Consider the following 19,397-nt stretch of genomic DNA (forward strand, 5'->3'; position numbering starts at 1 on the left):
GTCCTTTGATGGTATTTGGGAAGCAGAGGGAGATGTGGGATGCTGAGAAGTTCAAGAGCCCTGACCATCGCTGTCCTAGGATGGCTTATCCCTGTGGCACCGTAAGGGAATGGTGAGGGTGATGGAGAAGAAGGTGGAGAGACCACAGCTGTCTCTTCCAGCAGATTCATCTCACCCCAACCTCAGGCTGGTTGTCCAAGGTGGACCACGCTAATGGGTGAGAAATCAGGATGTGTTCAACATTTCATGTGTGTCTCAGTGTCTCCAAGAGGTAACTCACACCCCAGGACAACTCAGTGAGTTCAGCCTGGAGAAGAGGAGGCTCCAGGGGGACCTTAGAGCACCTTCCAGTACCTAAGGGGGCTCCAAGAGAGGTGGAGAGGGACTTTGGACAAGGGCCTGGAGTGACAGGACGAAAGGGAATGGCTTCAAAGTGACAGAGGTTTGCAGAGCTCTTCTTTGCAAAATCTTCTGTGTCTGCCTCAAAATTAATGAGATCATTAATTAATTTATTTTTTATTAATGTGATAAAATCTAGCAGGACTGGATAGATTTTCCCCTTTTTCTACTGAAAAAGGGTTCCTGGCAGCCTGGGATCAAGGAATATCGATGCAGAAGCGCTGATGGGTGACAGCGCTTATCCCCTTGCCTGTGGTTGCAAAACCTGTTTGTGTGTGTGTGTGTGTGTGTGTGTGTGTGATATTAAATAAAAAAAAAATAAGCCAAATGGGGACTCAAAGGTTCTTTGGCAGCCCTGGCAGGTGGCAGTGAGGTTTGGGATACACATTCCCACGCGTGTCAGCAGCTGGCACCGAGAGCCGCGGCCGCGCCGGCGCGGAGCTCTGTTGTGCTGCCAGGCCAGTTGCTTGGAAAAAGGAGAAGGAGGAAAAAAAAAAAAAAAACCCTAAACAAAACAAAGAGGAAAAACTCACCCAGACAGGCAGCAGCAGGGCCCAGCGTGGCCGAGGTTTCCAAGGCTACTGCCAGGCTGCAGCAGCACTGCTGGCTGGGACAGAGCCGCTTTTGGGGTCATTTTGTACAGTTCTTAGCGTGTGAGTTGTTGGGGCCGCTGGTGGCTCAGGTTGTGTGTTGGGGGGGGGGGGGTTGCTGAGTGAGGAGTTGGGGTTTTTTAGCGGGGAAGCCTTGCAGGTTTGGGGGCTGGGCAATGCGAGCCTTCCTAAAGAGCTCCGAGGGGTGTTTCCAGCTGAAACCCCACACCACGACCATCGGGAGCCACAGAGGGGCCGACATCGTCCTGCAGGTAGGGGCGGGGCAGCTGGCCATCCTAAAACAGGGGGTGGTTTGGATGCAGGGAGGAGGAGGATGTGCTGGAGTCCTCCGTGCAAAGCGTGGTGGGATTTATGGCCAGAAAAGGGGCTTGGCAAAGCAGGGACAAACCCGGAGCCGTCTCCAGCAGCGTTCCCTGCTTTGCCCGCTGCCCGCTCCCAGTCCCCAGGTGTAGCAGATCGTCACGCAGCCCTGGAATTCTCCGCCTCGGACAATAGCTTCGTCCTCCAGGACTTCAACTCCCCCCACGGCACCTTTGTCAACAGCTGCCACGTCCAGAATGCGGCCGTGGGGGTGAGGCCGGGGGACATCCTGCGCTTCGGCACCGCGGGACCCGCCTTCGAGCTGGTGCTGGATGGGGCTGCCCAGGTGAGGCTGGGGGGGACTGCCCTGGGAAGGGTGTCCAGGGAGGGATGAGGTGCCTGATGATCCCAGGGAAGGGTGAGCGGGTTCTACTGGCCAAGGAAAGGTGCCCAGGGAAGGGTGGATGGGAATGTCCAGGGGAAGTTGCCAAGAAAGGGTGGGTGGGTGCTGCTGCCCAGGGAAGGCTCCGGGAGCAGGAAAAGGATCCCAGGTCTGGGCGATCCCTCGGAAAGGCGAGGGGGGGAAATGATAAGCTGGAGCTCCCTCTGCTGAAGAAACTCGGGCGGTTCGGTAAGGAAATGGAAAATCAGGGGACAGCGGTGCATGAGCAAAGGTAGATCTGGAAAATGTGCTTTTCCTCTATTTGCATTTTATCTTTCTTCCCAAGCCACTTACTAAGAGGGAAGTTGGGGGTTACATCAAACCTAGAGCAACTGATAAGTTTCGATATCGTTTTCATTATTGAAGAATCCGAGATGCTGGTGAGGTAAAGCCAGACCCTGCTGGAGCAGTGAGCAGCTGAATTCCCAAAGGCAAGGTTTGCACAGCAGTGCAGAGGATGCCCATGGGGTGCCTTTTCCTTACTCGGGGCTCTCTGATCCTCCTTTGGAGGAGCAGCTTTGAAGCCTGACCGTGCTGACTGCAGGGAAGGAACCTCCTCGGAGTTGCATGCTGTGAGGTGTCTAACAGAGGGAGGGATCACTCCCCTGGAGTCTTAGAGGAACATGTTGTACAGAGGAGCAGCACCCGGCTGGGAATCGCATCCTGCCGTGCCTCGAAGCGCAGGACAAGTGCCAAGACAGGGACAGTGGAAGGCTTTGGTGAAATCCCACTGTGAGCAAGAGCAACAGGGCTTGGATGTGCTCCAAGAGAAGGGAAGGTGCTGGAGTGGCAGGGAGCATTCACTGGGGGTTTGGGCTCTGTTAAACAGCCAGGTGTTGGAGGGTCCAATGCCACGTTGGCAAATGTTTAGTGCAGCCCCTGTAACTGAGACCTTGACTTTGGTTTGTCCTCGTGGTACTGGAAAGCTCAGGAGGACAGCAGTGTCCTAAATCTGGGTGTGACATGCCCAGCATAAGGTCTGATAAATGTGATGGGAAGGCAGGAGCACGACAAGAGGCTTTAGTTCAGGTGGGGTGAATGGCAGAAACGATGGGGTAGGACCATGTGTGAGCCAGGAGAGCTGTGAAAGGAGCACCTCTGGATCGTGCAGATGGTGTGCAGAATTAGGGCAGTCAGATGGAGAGGGAAGAGCTCAAAAAGCAGCAAACCCCAATGATTTCCTTCTGCTTCAGCAACGAGTCTGAATGCCCTGATTAAAATCCTATCCTTGGGCAATGGAAATGGGAAAGGACTAAAACCCTGCTTCCACTGAGATCCATGCCTGGGTTTTGTGTGGCACGGTGCACGTGAATCCAGGGCTAAAATCCTCGCTGATAACATGGTTTTTTCCCCTCGTAGATGTCCCGTCCCCCCTTGAAACGCCGCACAGGGTGGACGGGGCAGCTCCAGGTGGTTGCAGAGCCCAAACCCTCGGCTCCTGTGTCTCCTCCCCGCCTGCCCTTGCTGCAGTGGCAGCATCCCCCTGGCTCTCCAGGCAGTGGGACTCGTGGAGCCCCCGGCCACCAGCCCCATCCACCGCTGCTGAGGAGACCCCTGAGCGCCCGGGACAGGAGCGTGGCCAGCGCTGCCTCTCTGGACACCTTCAGCAGGACCTCTGCGGGGAGGGCAGGTAATCCACCATCCCACACCCGAACATTCGTACCCTGGGGTCCTCACAGAGCAACCTGGCACTGAGTGGAGTTGGTTGGAGTGGAGAAGTTGAGCAACCAGCTGTGAGTCCGTGTCCAGCAGAGCTGATCAGAGACCATGGGTGGTCCTGGGTGGCATTTGGGTCAGGGAAGAAATGAGCCGTGACACCCCAAAGGGAATGCTGTTGCCCTTGCAGAGGGATGTTTCCTCTTCCTTTTTCCTGGTGTGTGACCCTGAAGAACGATGACTGATTTTATCTGCACCAGTGACTCATGTACCTATTCCTGACTCCTGTTTGAAGTGGTGTTTTTTTCCTCCTTTGAAGTGGCTGCCTCAAGTGCAGGAACTTTAAAGTATATCTGTAGCTGATACGCCTCTGGAAATAAAGTATGTGATAGCAGCAAGGCACAGGTGAGGGTTTGGGGGAATAGAATAGCTGGAGAACATGACTTCTGCCATGAATGTTGTGGCCTGATGCACGATGCTGTGGTTTTCCCGTGTGGGGTTGGGTTTTTTGAAGTCATAAGCAACACAAAGTCAATAGTAGGGTGCCAAAGCGCAGAGCAGGGGCAGCACCGTGCGGTCCCAGCAGTGGCTGAACTGGAAACCACAGCGAGGGCAAAGGGGTAGGCACATAGCCCTCTGATTTTTTGGGGAACAGAGACAAAAGGATTCCCATGACAAAAATGCACAGCTTTCTGCAGGGCTGGGCAGTGCTGGAAAAGCAGAGGAGCCTTTCTCTGCTGTTTCTCTGCTGCTCTGAGGCTTTCCTTGTTCCCAGAGGTGAATTATTCCTCTCTGTTGTGCAGACTGTTCATGCTGTGTCATTTTAGTGCCAAATAGGTGGTTTTCCTGCTGGTTGTGAACCGAGCTCATGCCCTAAACAGTGACCGCTTCCTTGGAGTAGTTTTGGGATAAAGGATGCTGCAGGGACATTTACTGCTGTTGTTTTTGCTTTCTTCCAGTCTCAACCAGCTTCTCAGGTGATTGTGCAAGCAGTGTGGGAGGAGCCCCTTCCCTGGGGACTCACAACACGGATCTCCTCCAGCAGGAGAAGGTGATGCTGGGGCGGGAGTGAGGAATGCCATCCCTGTCCTGGCCCTTGGCAGAGCAGGAGAACCCTGCCAAATGGCCTTGTGTCCCACTGGGAGTCCCAGCAGGGTGTGGGGACTGCCTCCCAAGGGGTCTGCAGTGGAGGATGGGGACAGTGGGTGGCTGGGGGATGTGGGGGCCAGAGCGAGCAGGTCCCACACTGATGGCCGTGAGCTGGTGCCCCTGGGCAGGAGCAGCTGCAGACTGGCCAATGGCACCTGCAATCTGCCCTCAGGGTGAGAAGCTGCTGCAGCTGGAGCAGGAAATGGGTCACCTGTCTGGTTTGGAGACAGAGTCAAAGCACAAAGATGTGGTGATAAGAGATCTGCAGGAGGAGGTGGAGGCCACGGCAAAGAAACTGGCCCAGGCGGCGGCGAGGAACGAGGTTGAACTGACCCAGAAGCTGCTGGCCTTCAACCAAGAGCTGGGAGCCAAAACAGAGGAGATCAAAGCCCTGAGGGAACAGGTACCGGATGCTCCCATAAGCACCAAGCAGGGAAAACACCTCTCTGATACAAGTTTGTAACGTAAGAAAGGTGGGGGGAAAGCGGGTCCCGTGTCTGAAACCAAGGAAAATGAGGGAGGTGGGTTTTTTTCCTTCCTTCTTTTTTTTTTTTTATTTCTTCTTTTTTTTCCTTCCTTCCTCCTCCATGCCTCTGGCATTAGGACGTCATCAGGAGCAGCCAAAGCACATTTAAGGTGATGCTATTTGAAGCAATGACTGCTGAGAGTTAGTCAAAGGTGCTAAAGAGTAATCCCATCAAACCAGGACCTGGATGTGCCAGATTTCCCTCCCTGAAGGGGCTGTAGCAGAGTCACTGAGTGACTGGGTGAGGAACACAGTGAATCTGTGTTTTGCAGATCAGTGACCTGCAGAAAGGCTCGAGCCAGGTTTTCAGCCATTCCCTCTATGAAAGAGACCTGGAAATTGGGAGGCTCCAGAGAGAAAGCGAGAAGTTGAAGAGGGACCAGGCTTTGACTGCAGGTATTGTGTCCCTGGAGCTCTGGCTCAGGGCATGAAGCAGTTTGGGACTGGCTCTGGATAGAAGTGAGCGCTGGCCAAGCTGTCCAGGCAACAACTGATTTGTAGTGGCTTGTAGAAATCATAAATTCCTGGAATGGTTTAGCTGGGAAGGGACCTTAAAGAACATTTTGTTTCCACCCCCTGCCATAGACAGGGACACCTTCCACTAGCCCAGGTTGCTCTAAGCTCCATCCAACCTGGCCTTGGATATTTCCAGGGATGAAGCAGCTACAGCTTCTCTGGCAACCTGTGCCAGGGCCTCCCCACCCTCACAGGGAAGAATTTCTTCCCAATATTTCATCTAAATGTTGCACTTGAGTAACCTCTCACCAGAGTTGTTTCTCCCAGGCCTGGTGAGCAGCCTGCAAAGGGAGGTCCTGCAGAAGGAGCAGAAAATCCAGCGACTCCAGCAAGAGATTGAAAAACTGAAGAAGGAAAATCGAGAGAAGGACAACCAGCTGGCAGTTGTTTCTGCCAAGGTTGGCAGGACTAACGAGGGCCTCCGTAATTTATGGTCCCATGGTCACATCAGGGTGATGCCCACGGATCAGGGTCCTCTGTATCACCGTGTGCCCTGGGTTCCTGCGAGCACAGGGGTTGCTTGTACACACAAAGCTGTCGTGCCAAGATCCTCCCAAGGAGCCATGGAAACCCTATCCCAGGGGACAGGGCTCCCTGTGGCCTGGGCCTGGATTTTCCTTTTAAAAAGTGTGATAAGGGGCAGAGGCTGCACGGGCTCTGTGGGATTGCCAGGGATTGCCTGGGAACCACAGAATCACTGAGCTTGGAAATAACCTCTAAGATCATTGAGTCCAACCATTCCCCAGCACTGCCAAGGCCATCACTAACCCATGTCCCCACGTGCCACGTCTGCACCTCTTGTAAATCCCTCCAGGGCTGGCAACTCCACCACTGCCCTGGGCAGCCTGGGCCAGTGTTCCATTCACAGCAGGAGTGATGGTATCGCTGCTCTGATGGATGTTTTCCTTGGTTGCCATTCCTTCTAGTGCTCGAGAATTAAAGAGGAAACGAAGCGTGAGCTTGGAGAGCAAGAAATAATCAGCTGTCGAAATGTGAGTTGAAAGTTTTTTGGGGTGATGGAGCACGGGGCTAAGCAGTGGCTACAGGAATGCATCAGCCAGGGAATAATTAGCTGGGCATTGTAAGGGAGTTGTTTGGAATTCAGCTCGTGCACTGGAAGGCACATAATGGGACTAACCACCCAGGGAAGTGTAAACTCCGTTGGATTTGTGATGCTGTGTTACAGTGCAGGGGGGATGTGACCAGAAATCAGGTTGGAATTCTGCTGGTAAGCTGATAGAACGTCAGTAAATACAGGTTAGAAGGGAATTCCAGGGTAAGCAAAGTGGGTTAGAGGGGGAAAACATCTTGCTTATGGGTGGAAGTTTTCCAGAGAGGCAATGCCCAGTTCCTCTGGTGAGACCTCCACCTTTCCCATGACCTTGCAGCGCATTGGGGAGCTGGAACGGGACCTGGAGGGGCTGCAGATGGAAATCCAGAAGCATTGTGCCAAGCAGGAGACCGTCCAAAAGCAGCTGGCTGAGAAAACCAAGGTAAGTGGCCAGCTAAGGGGGACACATGAGGGGCAGGTCTCTCAGCCACCTGACAGGGGTGAAAGGTGGGTGGGATGAGGACCAGCAAGTCCCAAGAGAGGAGACTCCTGGGTCAGGAGTACAGGCAGGGGGTTCTGTACAGGCAGGAAGTCCAAATTTCTGCCATGGACACTGAGAGAGGAAGAAATAATTCAGAGAGCAGAGTGCCCTGTGTGGGTGTTGGGTGAGGAAGTCAAGGACGGACAATGTCCCAGGCGCCAGACCCGGGCAAAAAGTGCCACGAAGGGTCAGCCCCACCCCTGCGACAGGATCGCTGCCTGTCTCCTGGTGTTCCAAAGCTACCTTTGGAGTTTTCAGATGTCACCCTGAGGTGCCAACGCTCCGATGGTTGCAGGTGGAGGAGGAGCTGGAGGCAGCCTGTGCCCGGCAGGCGGGGCAGCTGCGGGAGATGGGGCGCAGGGAGCGGCTGCTGCGAGTGGACCTGCGGCGGGCAAGGGAGCAGGTAGGGATGGGCAGGGGTGGGAGCATCACCCCTGGGGCCACGGGCAGCACAGGGACGGGGCTTCCCATGGGGAAGGATGTGGTGCAGGAAACAAAAGCGCGGAGTCCTGAGCGCCAAACCCTGGCAGGGGACTTGTCGTCGGGTGAAGTATAAAAGGCTTATCCACAGGATTTGTGTGGGCAGCGTAGATGATGGAGCAGTTTAACAGGATAAAAAAAAAAAGAATTCTATAATCTTAGTTAAGCTGTCTGGGACCCACACAAACCCTCCTCCATGCCTGGGTAATGCTGCTCTGGCAGGTACAGCCCTTTGCAGAGCAACACCCTGCTAGATATCGATGATCAATTATCATCAGAGATGATCGGTTGTCCTCAGCGATCAGTGATGTTTGTTCTCCTGCATCAATCCTTGCTGCAGCTGGAGTCCTTCAAGACCCAAGTGATGCAAGTCTGTTCTCCATCAGCAGCAGGCAGCACAGGGAAATCCATAACGGAGCAGCAGGTGAGTTGGATGCCAGCTCATGGTGCTTCCAGCGCCCGGTGCAGCTCAAGGCAGATGCTGCAGAACAGCCACAGTGCTTGCTCTGTGCTCAGTAGGGATGGTGGCATCCTAAGTTCTGCAGATGAGGAACTGTGCTGTGGCTGTCCCAGGTTAATGGTACTGCTCTGGGATGTGAGGGAGACACAGTCCTTTCTGTGTCCCAAAGCTTGGATGGAGTCAGTGGTCTGCAGCAGGGACAAACCCTGCCAGTTTGCAGCAAGTCTTGATTGTTTGTCACTGAAACCATCCATGGTCCCTCAGCTGGAAAAGGGTATGAATACAGTGCCTTATCCTCCTCTTCCTCCACCTTTGCCAGGTGATAGAGAAGGTCAGGCAGATCTGCGATGAGAACCAGCAGAGTCATGAGAGGGAGAAGTGTCTGCAGGATGAGTTAAGCTCCAGGCTCATGAAGGAGAAGGAGGTGTCTGCAAACACTGAGGTGCTCAAGAACTCCCTGTGGGAGCTCCAGGTCAGTCCTTTAAATACTGAGGACCCAGTGGCAGTTGGGGGAGGATGGCACAGGATGTTTTGGGTGCCTGAGGATAGGTTAGAGATATGACCCCTGAAGCAAAGTGTCATCCCAAAGCATTCATGTGGCTGTTCCCAGCAGTTTGTCATAGAATCTGAGAATGGTTTGGGCTGGAAGGGACCTTAAAGCTCATTTCGTTGCACCCCCTGCCATGAGTGGGGACACCTTTCACTAGACCAGGTTGCTCCAAGCCTTGTCCAACCTGGCCTGAGACGTTTAGGTGTCGTGTCATTTGCCAAGTCCCTGGAAGCTGTGGAGAATGGCTTGTTCCCCAATGGTTCCATATTTTCCAGGCTTGCCTGAGGAGCTCCTGCAGCAGCGCCAGCCTGCGAGGGGAGCTGGAGCAACTGGAGGTGGTGTCCCTGGATCCCTCCATCTCAGCCATCAGGACAGCAGTGGTGGACATGGCCAGTGTCCCCCTCTCCTGGCTGGAGGACCTGGAGCAGCTCTTGGCCGGTGCGGGGATGGACCTGTGCACCTCTGGCCAAGGTCTGTGTCCTGCTGGGCATTCCCTGGGAACACCTGCACCAGGTGGGTTGTCCTGGCGAGCCAGAGACAGAGGAGAAAATCCAGCCCGAGCTGCTCCTTGTGGAGAAAATCACAGAATTTTTTAAGGCTGGAAAATACCTCCAAGGTCATCGAGTCCAACTGCTAACCCAACACTACCAGGGCCAGCACTCAGCCATGTTCCCAAGTGCCACATCCACACACCTTTTGAACACTTCCAGGGGTGGTGACTCCACCCCTGCCCCGGGCACCTTGTTCCAGTGCCTGACCATCCTTCCCATGAAGAAATTTTCCCTAATATCCCTCATATGGTGTGTGAGCACCCCACACAGCGAGGTTGTGTTGACTTCTGCAGGGCTGTTGGCTGCTTTCAGGAGCTTGTTGGAAAAGACTCAGGAAGTGGCCCAGAGGAATCAGCTGTTGCAGGTAAAGAAATATTTATGTACCTGATACTTGTACATTTGGAACCTTTCTATGGTTAAACACGGTGGAAATCCCAAGTGAGCCAGTGTGGGGCCTGGACTGGGGATGTGCAGTAGCCAAGGCTCCTGGGTCTGCAGGAAAGGCAGGGGAAAGGAGACCCTTTTGGGAATTGTTTGTGAGTGAATATTCACAGGAGGTTTATTCCTTCCCCTGCTGCTGACACACTTCCTTTAATACCTCGGTATCTCCCCGTAGGAGCAATTAGAGAGGCTCCAGCAGTCGCAGGCAGAGATGCTGCAGGAGAACACAAAGGAGCTGGAAGCAAAACATGAGCAAGACTTGGAGATAAAAATCCAGCAAATTACCCTGGAAAAGGACAAGGAGAACAAAGAGGTACAGTGGCATGGCTGGTGGTTTGGAAAGGGAATGTTATATGCAGGAAAAATGGGTGTCTGTAAGAGTGTTGGTTATTAGAAGGAGGAATCTCTAGCTTTGAACTGTCTGGGTGCAGTCCTAAGAGCCTGATGGGATCCCAAGAGGGTATAGAATATCCCCCTGTGTAGATGCAGGTGATGTAAACTCCCCCAAAGCATCCATGGTGGTACTGGGAAGCACCTGAGGGTAACAGGATGTACAGGTGCCAGTCCCTGGGAGAAAGGGGAAAGGAAGGAGCATCTTCCCCATGCGTGAGCTTAGAGAAACACTGCATGGCTTCCTCTCAAGCCCTCTGCTCCCTCCCTCCCCATGCTGAACTCCTGTTGGGTCTGTTTTAGCTGGAAAAGGGAGCAGCAGTCCCCCTCCATCCCAGGAAAGCCCAGGCCACAGTGCTGGTGGCTCTGGTGTGGGATGCAGTGTTGATGAGGGTGCAAGCTGGTGTTTTGCCATGCCTGTGTTGTGGTGGGGACAGCACGTCATGGTGGCCTTGTAACACAGTTTTCTAGTGTGTTTCTGGGTCTGGTGCCTCGGGAATGGTGGTTTCCTGGTATTGGTTTTTCTAGGGATTCAGGCAAGGAGCAGCCAAGCAGCTCCTGCCTGGTCTCTTGGCTGTACCTTTCCCCAGGTGCTCCCATCCACTCCCTCACTGAGTCACCTCGGGTCCTGCCAAGCTTTTCTCCCATCCCCTGCCCCTGCTCTGGAGCAGTGACCCTCCCTGCTGCTTTCCTCCTTGAAGCTGAGGTCTTTTTCCTAAGGCCATGATTTTTTTCTGTGCTGTGGTCTATCAATTCCCAGGTTCTGGAAAGCGCTCTCGCTGAGGAGAAGGACAAGTGTGAGAAACGTGTGGAGGAAGAGCAGAGGAAGATCCAAGAGCTGGAAAGCCATCTGAGAAGCATGGCTGAGGTGAGCATGGGAAGTGAAGCAGAACAGCTCGCCCTTGGAGTGAAGAGACGGGAATTTGAGCTGTAATGTGGTGCTCCAGGGGCCCAAATCAGTGGACAGAGGTTCCCCCCCCCGCCCCCAAATACACAGAGATGCATATCTGCAGAGAGAAAGGTGGATTCCTGGATAGCTTAATTACTGCTAATTTCATCCTGTAGGCAACAGCAAGGAAGGCAGAGGAGCAGGAGGTGACAGAGGGCAAACTGAAAGAAGCTTTGCGTGAGCTGGAGGAAACCACTGCCCGAGAGGTACTTCCACCAACCTGTGTGTGCAGGTGGAGGGCACAGAGTTGGTGAAGAAGGGTCCCCCCATCCCTGAAATCCTTCCCTTCCCTCCGTCTTTCCAAGAGCTAGCCAGGAGAGGTGATGCTGATGGTGATCCCAAAGGAAACCACCAGTGGCTCCAGCCATTCCCCCACGTCTTGTTTCCCAGGTGTTGTTACAGCAGCAGGTGCTGGTGCAGGACAAGCAGCTCAGGGCTCTCCAGGAGGACAAGGAGCTACAGAGGCAGAAACTGCAGGAAGAAATAGCAGGATACAGGGAGCAAAGCAAGCAGCATTCCCTGACCATCGTGGCTTTGGAGGGCAGGCTGCTGGAGGCCACGCAGGAGCAGAAGGTGCTGGAGGAGGAAAAGGCAGCACTTGTGGAAAAAATGGAAGGTAGGTAAGGGTTGTATGGAATGCACCTGTACCAGGAACCTGCTGGGTTAACGTGGAATGTTTGTGGGGAGGGAGTAGTGAATCTGCTGCTATGGAAAGCGTTGGGTAGGATGCTGGATGGAGCTTTGCCCATGTGCAGGAGAAGGTCCATGAGTCCCTGCAGAAGCCATTTCATTGTTTGGTGGGTTTGGAGACTGCTGGTAAAAAGGGCTTTGCCACTGGAAAAGGGCTCTTTACTCTCTAAGACAAAGAGACTGGAACACTTTGGGTGGCACCCAAGCAGAAGAGATCCCAAGCCAGACACGATGTCCAAGCCCTGTTGGAAGTGGGCTCTAAGAGACATGGATTTCTCAAGGAAGTCCTCGGTCCTTGAAGCTGCCATGAAGGAAAGGATCTGTGTTGCAGAAGCAGCAGCACAAGTGTGCAAGTGTTGCAAAGAAGTGATGGGCCTTTTTTCTTGTGTCCTGTAGGAACTCAGCGTGGTGCCCACAAGCCAGGATCGGGAGCTTGGCTGGAGGTTTGTCCTGCCACGGAGTCACACGTTTGTCTGGGGTGAGCAGCTCTCACTGGTGGTGCTCAGAGAGGCTTGGAGAAGAGCAGGGACCACTGGGAGAGCCTAAGGAAGTCCAAGGAGACTTGCCTCAAGATCTTTTTAGTCTGGGATGGGACTCTTTTAGTCCCTTTGCTAGGCAGAGGTGTTCCTAAGGGCATGGAGCATCCAGGTGATGCCGAACAGCACACGAGGATGTGCCATCCCACCCAGATGACTCCAGGTAAGAGCAGGCAGGGTGACCAGACCCACTCCACAGTGTGACCCCAGGGGAGCAAAAGGCAGGGAAAAAAGGAATGTGTGTGTGTAAGTGTTCATCAGAAGATGCAGTGCAGGAAGGTGTGTGTGTGTGTGTGCTCTGTGAAATGAGGCCACCCACGAGCTGTGAGATTTGCTCTGACCTTTCCCAGGAAACTGCGGGAGGAGCTGGCGGTGGCTCAGAGGGTGCTCCTGGAAAAGGAGGCCTTCATTGGCAGGCTCACCAGGGAGCTGTCGGAAAGCAGGGCCAGGATGTCGGACATGAGAGGTGGGTGATGTGCACTGAGTGGCTGTCACTGCCCCAGCCCTCCTCCAAGCAGTGATGACGGGTGGTGTCAGTGCAGTGGGCACACACAGGACTCGGGAAACTGTTGTCACCATCCTCTGGCAATGCTGTTGTCCTGCTGGGAGCAAAGCAGGCAAGTCTGTTCCCTTTGGGAAGGTGAATTTCTCCCCATCCTTGGCTAAGCAGTAGCAGTGATGGTGAGCAAGGCAGATAAGCAAAGGAAGATCAGGTGGACAAAGCTGAGACCATCTTCCTCAAAATCACACTGGTGAGCTCCTTGGAGCTGGAATTGTCCCAAGCCAGTGGATTGGGAGAGCCTTGCCTGGCTTTCCTCCATGAGCAGGGCTGTGAATGTGGGGAGAGAGCCCACAAGAAACGTGCAGAGGTCAAAGGATGCAAGTGTGAAAATGCTGGCAATCTGTTCCTCTCCAATCTGAAGGAAAATTGCCTCAACAAGGAATAGCCCTGGGATTTAGTAAACCAGGATGTCCTGTTGGCATGGCCCAGCGTCTGAGGGCAGCTGTGAAGGGCAGGGCAGGGCTCTGTGGGTAGGAACTCCATTATTGCTGCCATCTTCCATGAGGGTGAACTGGAAAAAGGGGATATATCCATGAATGCCAACTGCAGATTCCCCCAGGACTGAGTGATGAGTCAGCCACCATCCCACGAGGCTGTTTTGCACTTAGGGGAGCTGAGTGAGGAGCAGAAGGTGGAGCTGGAGAAGAACCAGAGATGCCTGAAACACCGGGAGCGGGAAGTGAACCAGCTCAGGGAGAAGCTGTCCCAGATGTCCAACCTCGTGGAGGAGAAGGATCGATCCCTGAAAGCAGCAGCTGAAGAGTTAAGGTACACACTGACATGACCCAAGGTTCCACCAGTGCCACTCCGTGGGTTCCCAGCAGCTGATGGTGTTCAGGGCAGAACAAAAGGCACATGTGAGAGCACCAGGATGGAGCTCAGCTCCACTGCACTGATATCCACTGCCATGGGAACCGAAATGGGGCTTTAGTGGAGCTCGTGCCAGCAGATGTGTAACCAAGTCACTTGTAACTAAGCGAGTGTTCCCACCCACACCGTGGTAGTCATGAGTGGGTGCCCAGGGTGCTGCTTTCCACAAGCTGTTCGGGTCGCATGGAACATGTGACAGAGCATGCTCTTGGCATGTTCCATCCCCCACGGCATCCCAAAATGTCTTGTGTCCCGGCACAGGCGAGCCCAAGCCCGTTGCCACGTGCTGAGGGACGCCTCCCAACAAACAGTGGAAAAGCTGGAGGATGCTCCCAGGACGCCAGTGCGGGCGGGGGAAGCCTCCCAGAGGGTGAGTCCCCACGGAGGGCACCGCGAGGTGCGGGTTTGCCGAGAGCACCGATGGCATCGGCGGTGTTTCTGAGCGCTGCAGTGAGACCTGGTGGCTTTCTCTGCTCCACACTGCCAGGAGGGTGGGAGCACCACATTCCCCAAGCCGAGGGCTGCCTGTGCCAGCCTGAGATCCCGGCTTGTCGCGCTGCAGCCCCGGCGTTGATGCTGCTTAATGAGCTGATGTTTGCACAGCACTTTGGAACAGCAAAGTGTTGCGTGTGCTAATGGCTGTGCTAATTGCCAATTAGAGGCGATGGCAACATGCGAGCGTTCTCCCTGCTTTTCCCAACTTATGGAGCCCTCGGCGCTGTAAAGGTGATGCAGAACCAGTTCTGGGGTGGTACGTGCAGGAGCAGGGGCAGCTCATCGCACAGGACAGGGAGAAACGCTCCTCGTTCCCCTGTGCCAAACTCCTATTTGTTCTCCCCGTGGCTGGAAAAGGGAAGAACTCGCAGGTGGTGGCAGCAGCAGATGGAGGGACTGCAGGAACCGTACATTCTGTGCAGGAACGGTGGCAGCCAGCAGCGTGCCAGCGGGGCCGGCTGGCTGCGCGGGGGCCGGCGGTGACTCACAGACAGCTGACGGGAGAGGGAGGGAGGTATCGCCAGTCCTGCTCCACATACCGGCATGAGGAGGGGAAGAAGGGCGGAGGGCTGGTCGTGCTGTTCGGCAGAGCTGTGACGTGACAGTGGCTGGACCCGGAGCCGGGGGTCTGCAGCCGTCATTAGTTGAGCACAGGGTGCAATGGTGGGGCAGCCCCACCACAGGTTTCTGGATGTTTGTCGTAATGCAGGGATCTGGACCGGGCTGGGAGAGGGCAGTGCACGTGTCTGTGTGCACAGGTGTCACTTAATAGAGAATAATGCCCACGCTTGTGTAGGAACACAGTGTTTGTAGGAACACTGGTGTTTGTGTGTAGATGGTAAGTGCTCTGTGGTAGTGGAAAGGGCAAGAGAAAAATGCCAGCGTGGCTGTTCAGAGACATTGCACTATCCCTCTCCTGGCTCTCTGGAACATTTGCAGGCACAGTGGAGCAGGAAAGGGGTCTCTGATGAGTCCTTTATACCCCTCCAAATCCATGGAGATACTCCTTAGGCTTTGCTCTTGGCATGTGCCAAGTGACCAATGCCTGACTGTGTTTGAGCCAGGTTTAAACTGAGCTTGGGCTGAGCCAGCTACAGGCTGGGTGAGAACAAGCTGGGGGGCTTCTTCCAGGTGCCACCGTTGGACTTGGCTGACCTTGGTGCAAAATGCCGAGGCCTCAGGCACGAGGAAACGATCCAGCGCCAAAAGGAAGGTCTGGCTGAGCTCCGGGAGAGAGTAAAGATGCTGGAGAAGAGGCAGAGCTCAGGTGAACAGGGAAGCACAGAACAGTTAGAATCATGGAATGGTTTCAGTGGGAAGGGACATTAAAGCTCATCTCATTCCATCCCCTGCCATTCCACCAGCCCAGGTTGCTCCAAGCCCCGTCCAACCTGGCCTTGGACACTTCCAGGGATCCAGGGGCAGCCACAGCTTCTCTGGGCAACCTGTGCCAGGGCCTCCCCACCCTCACAGGGAAGCTGAGAAAGGCTGGGCAGCCTCAAAGTGGCTGAGATGTGAAGCCATGGCGTGTTGCACCACAGTTTGGTGGCTGTTTGCCTCCAGGTGCTGTGAAGAAGCGTTTGGAGCCACTGGTGAAAGACTTACCAGAGGAGATAGTCCAGCACACAGGGCTTGAGATGGAGCCTGCACCCATGTCAGGAGCAAAATTGAAGGCTGGCAAGGTAAGGAGGCAGTTTGGGGGCTGTGGTTGCTGTGGCTTAGTTGGAAAAGTATTCCCTGGAACAGAGAGAATGAGGCTTTCAGAGATGCTAAGCAAGTCTGTCCCTGTCTGTGCAGGCTCCTGGCCATGTTCCTACTGGGGGCTCCCTCAGGATCACCAACAGGGCAGCAAGCTTGGAGAGGGCTGAGGTGACAGACCTCGGTGAGAAGATGGTACGTCAGGGACAGAGATGGTAAATCGTGTGTAGAGCGCGTGTACGTGCCCAGTGGGTGTAGAGTTCAGAAGGTTTGTGAACACATGTCAGGAGCTGGATAACTGGCAGGGTCGTGCAGGACCATTGAGGCTGAACTGCTCTGGGGTCCAGTTGAAGTCGTGGCATGGGGGTTGGATTGGGTGACCTTTCAAAGTCCCTCACAAGAGTCTATGATTTTATGGTCCAGGGCACAGTGGGTGTCTACCAGGACATCTCAGGACCCCAGAATGTGCCATGGCACATCATTCTCCCCTTTCCACTGAAGGCCTTTGGGGTGTTCCCCCGGGCATTCAGGGCTGATCTGCAAAGAGAGGCAGGTTAGGTGAGGACAGAGACCTTCACCAACATAGGTGGATGATGTGAGAGAGACTGGGGCACTATGGAGGGGGCTGCCAGAGGAGGGGTCTCTGAGTAGTGCAGCTGGTGGGGTCTCTTCCCTCCAAAAAGGGCAGGAAAACATCCAGCAAGGGAAGTGGTCACATTGGAAAAGGAAACAATCCAATCCCAATAAGCTGCACAGCTGGGAATGGAACACGAACCCGCTTTCCTTGGGACACTGTCACCTCCTCAGGAGAGCAGACGGAAAGCAGATGGCTGAGCAGTGTGATGGAATGCAGCAAACCTGGTAAATAATGCATTCCCTCTTCTTCCCTCAGTACCTTGATGTGATCGGTGCTCTGGGAAGCCTGGTGGAGATGAAGGAGCTGTCGGGAATGCAGCCCCTGCAGCACCTTCCTCGGGAGGAGAGGGAAGAAGCGGGACTGCAGAGGCGGAGGGCCCTGGAGCTGCTGTGCAAAAAGATCAGGAACCTCCAGCACCGCCTGGAGAGGAAAGAAGAAATGCTAAAAGATTACGAGGGAAGCATGGAGCAGCTGAGGTGTGGAAAAGCAAGGTCGTGGTATAAAAATGAAATGTTAGGGGAAATGGGGAAAGGTTTCTCCCAGTTTTCTGCACTGGTACCTTGTGTGGCCTGATGTGGTTGAGCAGAGTTAAGAGCTGGGGAAGCCTTGGCAGACTCCCTTGTCTGGGGTGGCTGGGGCCTGGGGCGACAGCAGCATCATCTGGGGAGGAGGGACAGTGTCAGCAGGACCAGGGCAGGCATGGGAGGGCCCAGCTGGGCGTTGTGGGGGTCGATGCAGGCGACAGACCGACAGGATCCCCCCTCCTGGTTTGCACAGGCAGAACCAAGCATCCCTGCGGAGGTGCCAGGAGGAGATGTCCAACCTGGAAGATGAAGCCCACAGGGAGGCAGAAGAGAAGGCTCTGCTGCGAGAGGCTCTGGAGAGGACCCAGCTCCAGCTGGAGCGGGAGAAGAGGCTGCGGCGAGCGGCCAAACGGCACAAGGTGAGCGGGGCAGGAGCAGGGGACACCCAACTCCTGCACTTTGTACAGCTGTCTGCTGGAAGCGCAGGTGGACCGGTTGGTCAGACCATCCCAAGAGGCTGGAGGTCTCAGGGTCCTGCTGCTCAGCCAGCTCAGCATTGTGGCAGCACTGCCGTGCCAAAATTGGAGGGGGCGCAGGCACCTGTAGCGATGGGTTTGGGCCATGTAGTGGGGTGGGGGAGAGGAGCAGGTCACACATGACCTGTCAGGACCTCTCATGGGTGAACGCTGTGTCCAGTGTGTTTCTGTTCTGCAGCCTGGAGCCACGAAGGAGGCTCAGACAAGCCAAGAGCCAAAGAGCACACGGCAGATGCTGTCCAGAAGGGAAGCTCACAAGAGAGGCACCACAGGGGCGTTCAGCAGGTGATGGTCTGTGGTAGGAATGAGTCATCGCTGTAAACTCAGTGATGGTGGAGCTGGCCTGAGATGTGGGTGCACTTTGAGTAGCTCCTGTTGGTATCCTGTAGCTGTTGGGCACGCTGGTGTGACAGCGCAGTGTGCAGGACCTAATTTGCCAGCAGTCTGTGTCCCACGCAGCATGGTGGGATTTATGGCAATGGTAGAGGTGGTGAAGATACAACCTGGCCTATACATGTGTGTATATATTTGTGTGTGTAAATACAGCCATGACATGTGAAGCCGATTGTGTGGGGTCTGTCCTTTCCTTGGCTGAAGTGGCCTTGAGCACACACAGCTTGAAATATCCCTTGCAACTCCTGTATCCTCTGGTCCCTGTGGTGCCTTGGGGGAACTGGATCGTGAGGCATGATGTAATATGGAATTCCAGAATTCCTGGAACACCCCAGGAGCACTGGAGCTGCCACATGGGAAGGGGGCAGCAGAGAACCCATGTCAGCCAGGCTGGTACAGCAGCAGCATGAGGACAAGCTGGGGAGATTAGAGCGACGTGCCCATGGGTTGGGATGGGATGATGGCACAGGGTCCCTTGCCACCCACTGCTGCCATCAACTGAGGTCCCACTGCTCCTCCTGTCATTAACAAGGGTGAGAGCAGACCCTGGTTTCTGGGGAGCAGCGGAGTCTCAGGGTCTCCCTGCAGGGAACAGGCAGCTCCAGCACACGCTGCCCCTGCAGCCGCTCCGCCTCAGCATCGCTCGGAGCGCTCCGCGTGCCGAGTCCTCCGTGCCACTTCAGCCGAGGATAATTTGGATGTGAGCAAAGGCCCGCTGGGGGTTTTTTGGTCTTTATATTTTAATGGGATGAAAAGGTCTGGAAGCAGCAGCACGGAGGGCTGCGGCAGGCTGATGCAGGGCTGTGGGGCGTGCGCAGCACCCAGGGGTGCTCAGCGACCGATCCCTAATGGAAGTGCTGGTGCCGTGGGGCTCCAGCCATCGACGTGGCCTGGTTTCCCCCCTCCCTATGCTGGGAGAAGCTGGATGCTTCCCCGTCTGCATGCCTGGGCTTATTTTGGGGTGAGGCATGACCTTGATTGCCTGATGGAGGTTAAAGATGCTGCTGTGAGCATCCCCCGGGGGTGTTGGGCCATTCCATGTCTGTGTGTCCTCCCTGTCCCACCCTTTAGCAAACCCTGGGTTGGGAATGGATGGAGCTGGTAGGAGTACAGGTGCTGTGAGTGCACTGGGGGATGCAGAAGCCCCTTCCCCTACTTGGAGCCTTTGGAATCGTGGAATTATGAGATAGTTTGGGCTGGAAGAGACTCCAAAGATGGCCCTGGGTGAATCCCACTGGGGAGTGGGACCTACTGGTGATGCCAGTGGAGAACCTGGGGGAACACGGACTGGTTTGAGTTGAAAGGGACCCTAAAGATCATCCAGTGGTGATCTCACCGGGGGACGGATGAGTCCCGCCGGTGATGCCCGTGGAGGGGGAGTCCGAAGGGACGGTGATGGGCTGACAGAGGGCGGCGGGGCGGGGACCCCCTCCCGTGCGGGTGC

At 55.0% G+C, this 19,397-nt stretch overlaps 1 protein-coding gene across 1 annotated transcript; it reads left to right on the forward strand.

The window, feature by feature from the left end:
* Window positions 1–1,096: 1,096 nt before the first annotated feature.
* FHAD1 (forkhead associated phosphopeptide binding domain 1) lies at window positions 1,097–18,335 on the forward strand. The gene is made up of 28 exons (XM_027905057.1): window positions 1,097–1,261; window positions 1,450–1,656; window positions 3,112–3,382; window positions 4,368–4,459; window positions 4,730–4,960; window positions 5,356–5,479; window positions 5,867–5,997; window positions 6,526–6,591; window positions 6,988–7,092; window positions 7,487–7,594; window positions 8,012–8,095; window positions 8,451–8,603; window positions 8,957–9,152; window positions 9,526–9,596; window positions 9,849–9,986; window positions 10,824–10,931; window positions 11,129–11,218; window positions 11,403–11,628; window positions 12,099–12,180; window positions 12,589–12,704; window positions 13,409–13,568; window positions 13,932–14,040; window positions 15,297–15,432; window positions 15,729–15,847; window positions 15,963–16,058; window positions 16,756–16,976; window positions 17,278–17,443; window positions 17,739–18,335. The coding sequence occupies exons 1-28, from the start codon at window positions 1,166–1,168 to the stop codon at window positions 17,847–17,849; spliced, it is 3,813 nt and encodes a 1,270-aa protein (XP_027760858.1). The 5' UTR covers window positions 1,097–1,165; the 3' UTR covers window positions 17,850–18,335.
* The last annotated feature ends 1,062 nt before the right edge of the window (window positions 18,336–19,397 follow it).

Source organism: Empidonax traillii, unplaced genomic scaffold (assembly GCF_003031625.1).
Source record: "Empidonax traillii isolate 1590-97213 ecotype Southwest subspecies unplaced genomic scaffold, ASM303162v1 scaffold1117:size266551, whole genome shotgun sequence".
NCBI classification, from domain to species: Eukaryota; Metazoa; Chordata; class Aves; order Passeriformes; family Tyrannidae; genus Empidonax; species Empidonax traillii.

Bases quoted from the DNA above. Each gene is read 5' to 3' on its own strand.
- FHAD1 (XM_027905057.1), top strand. From the start codon at position 1,166: ATGCGAGCCTTCCTAAAGAGCTCCGAGGGGTGTTTCCAGCTGAAACCC. The intron at 9,987-10,823 runs GTACAGTGGCAT...ATCAATTCCCAG, and splicing joins AGGACAAGGAGAACAAAGAG to GTTCTGGAAAGCGCTCTCGC. The intron at 14,041-15,296 runs GTGAGTCCCCAC...GGCTTCTTCCAG, and splicing joins CGGGGGAAGCCTCCCAGAGG to GTGCCACCGTTGGACTTGGC.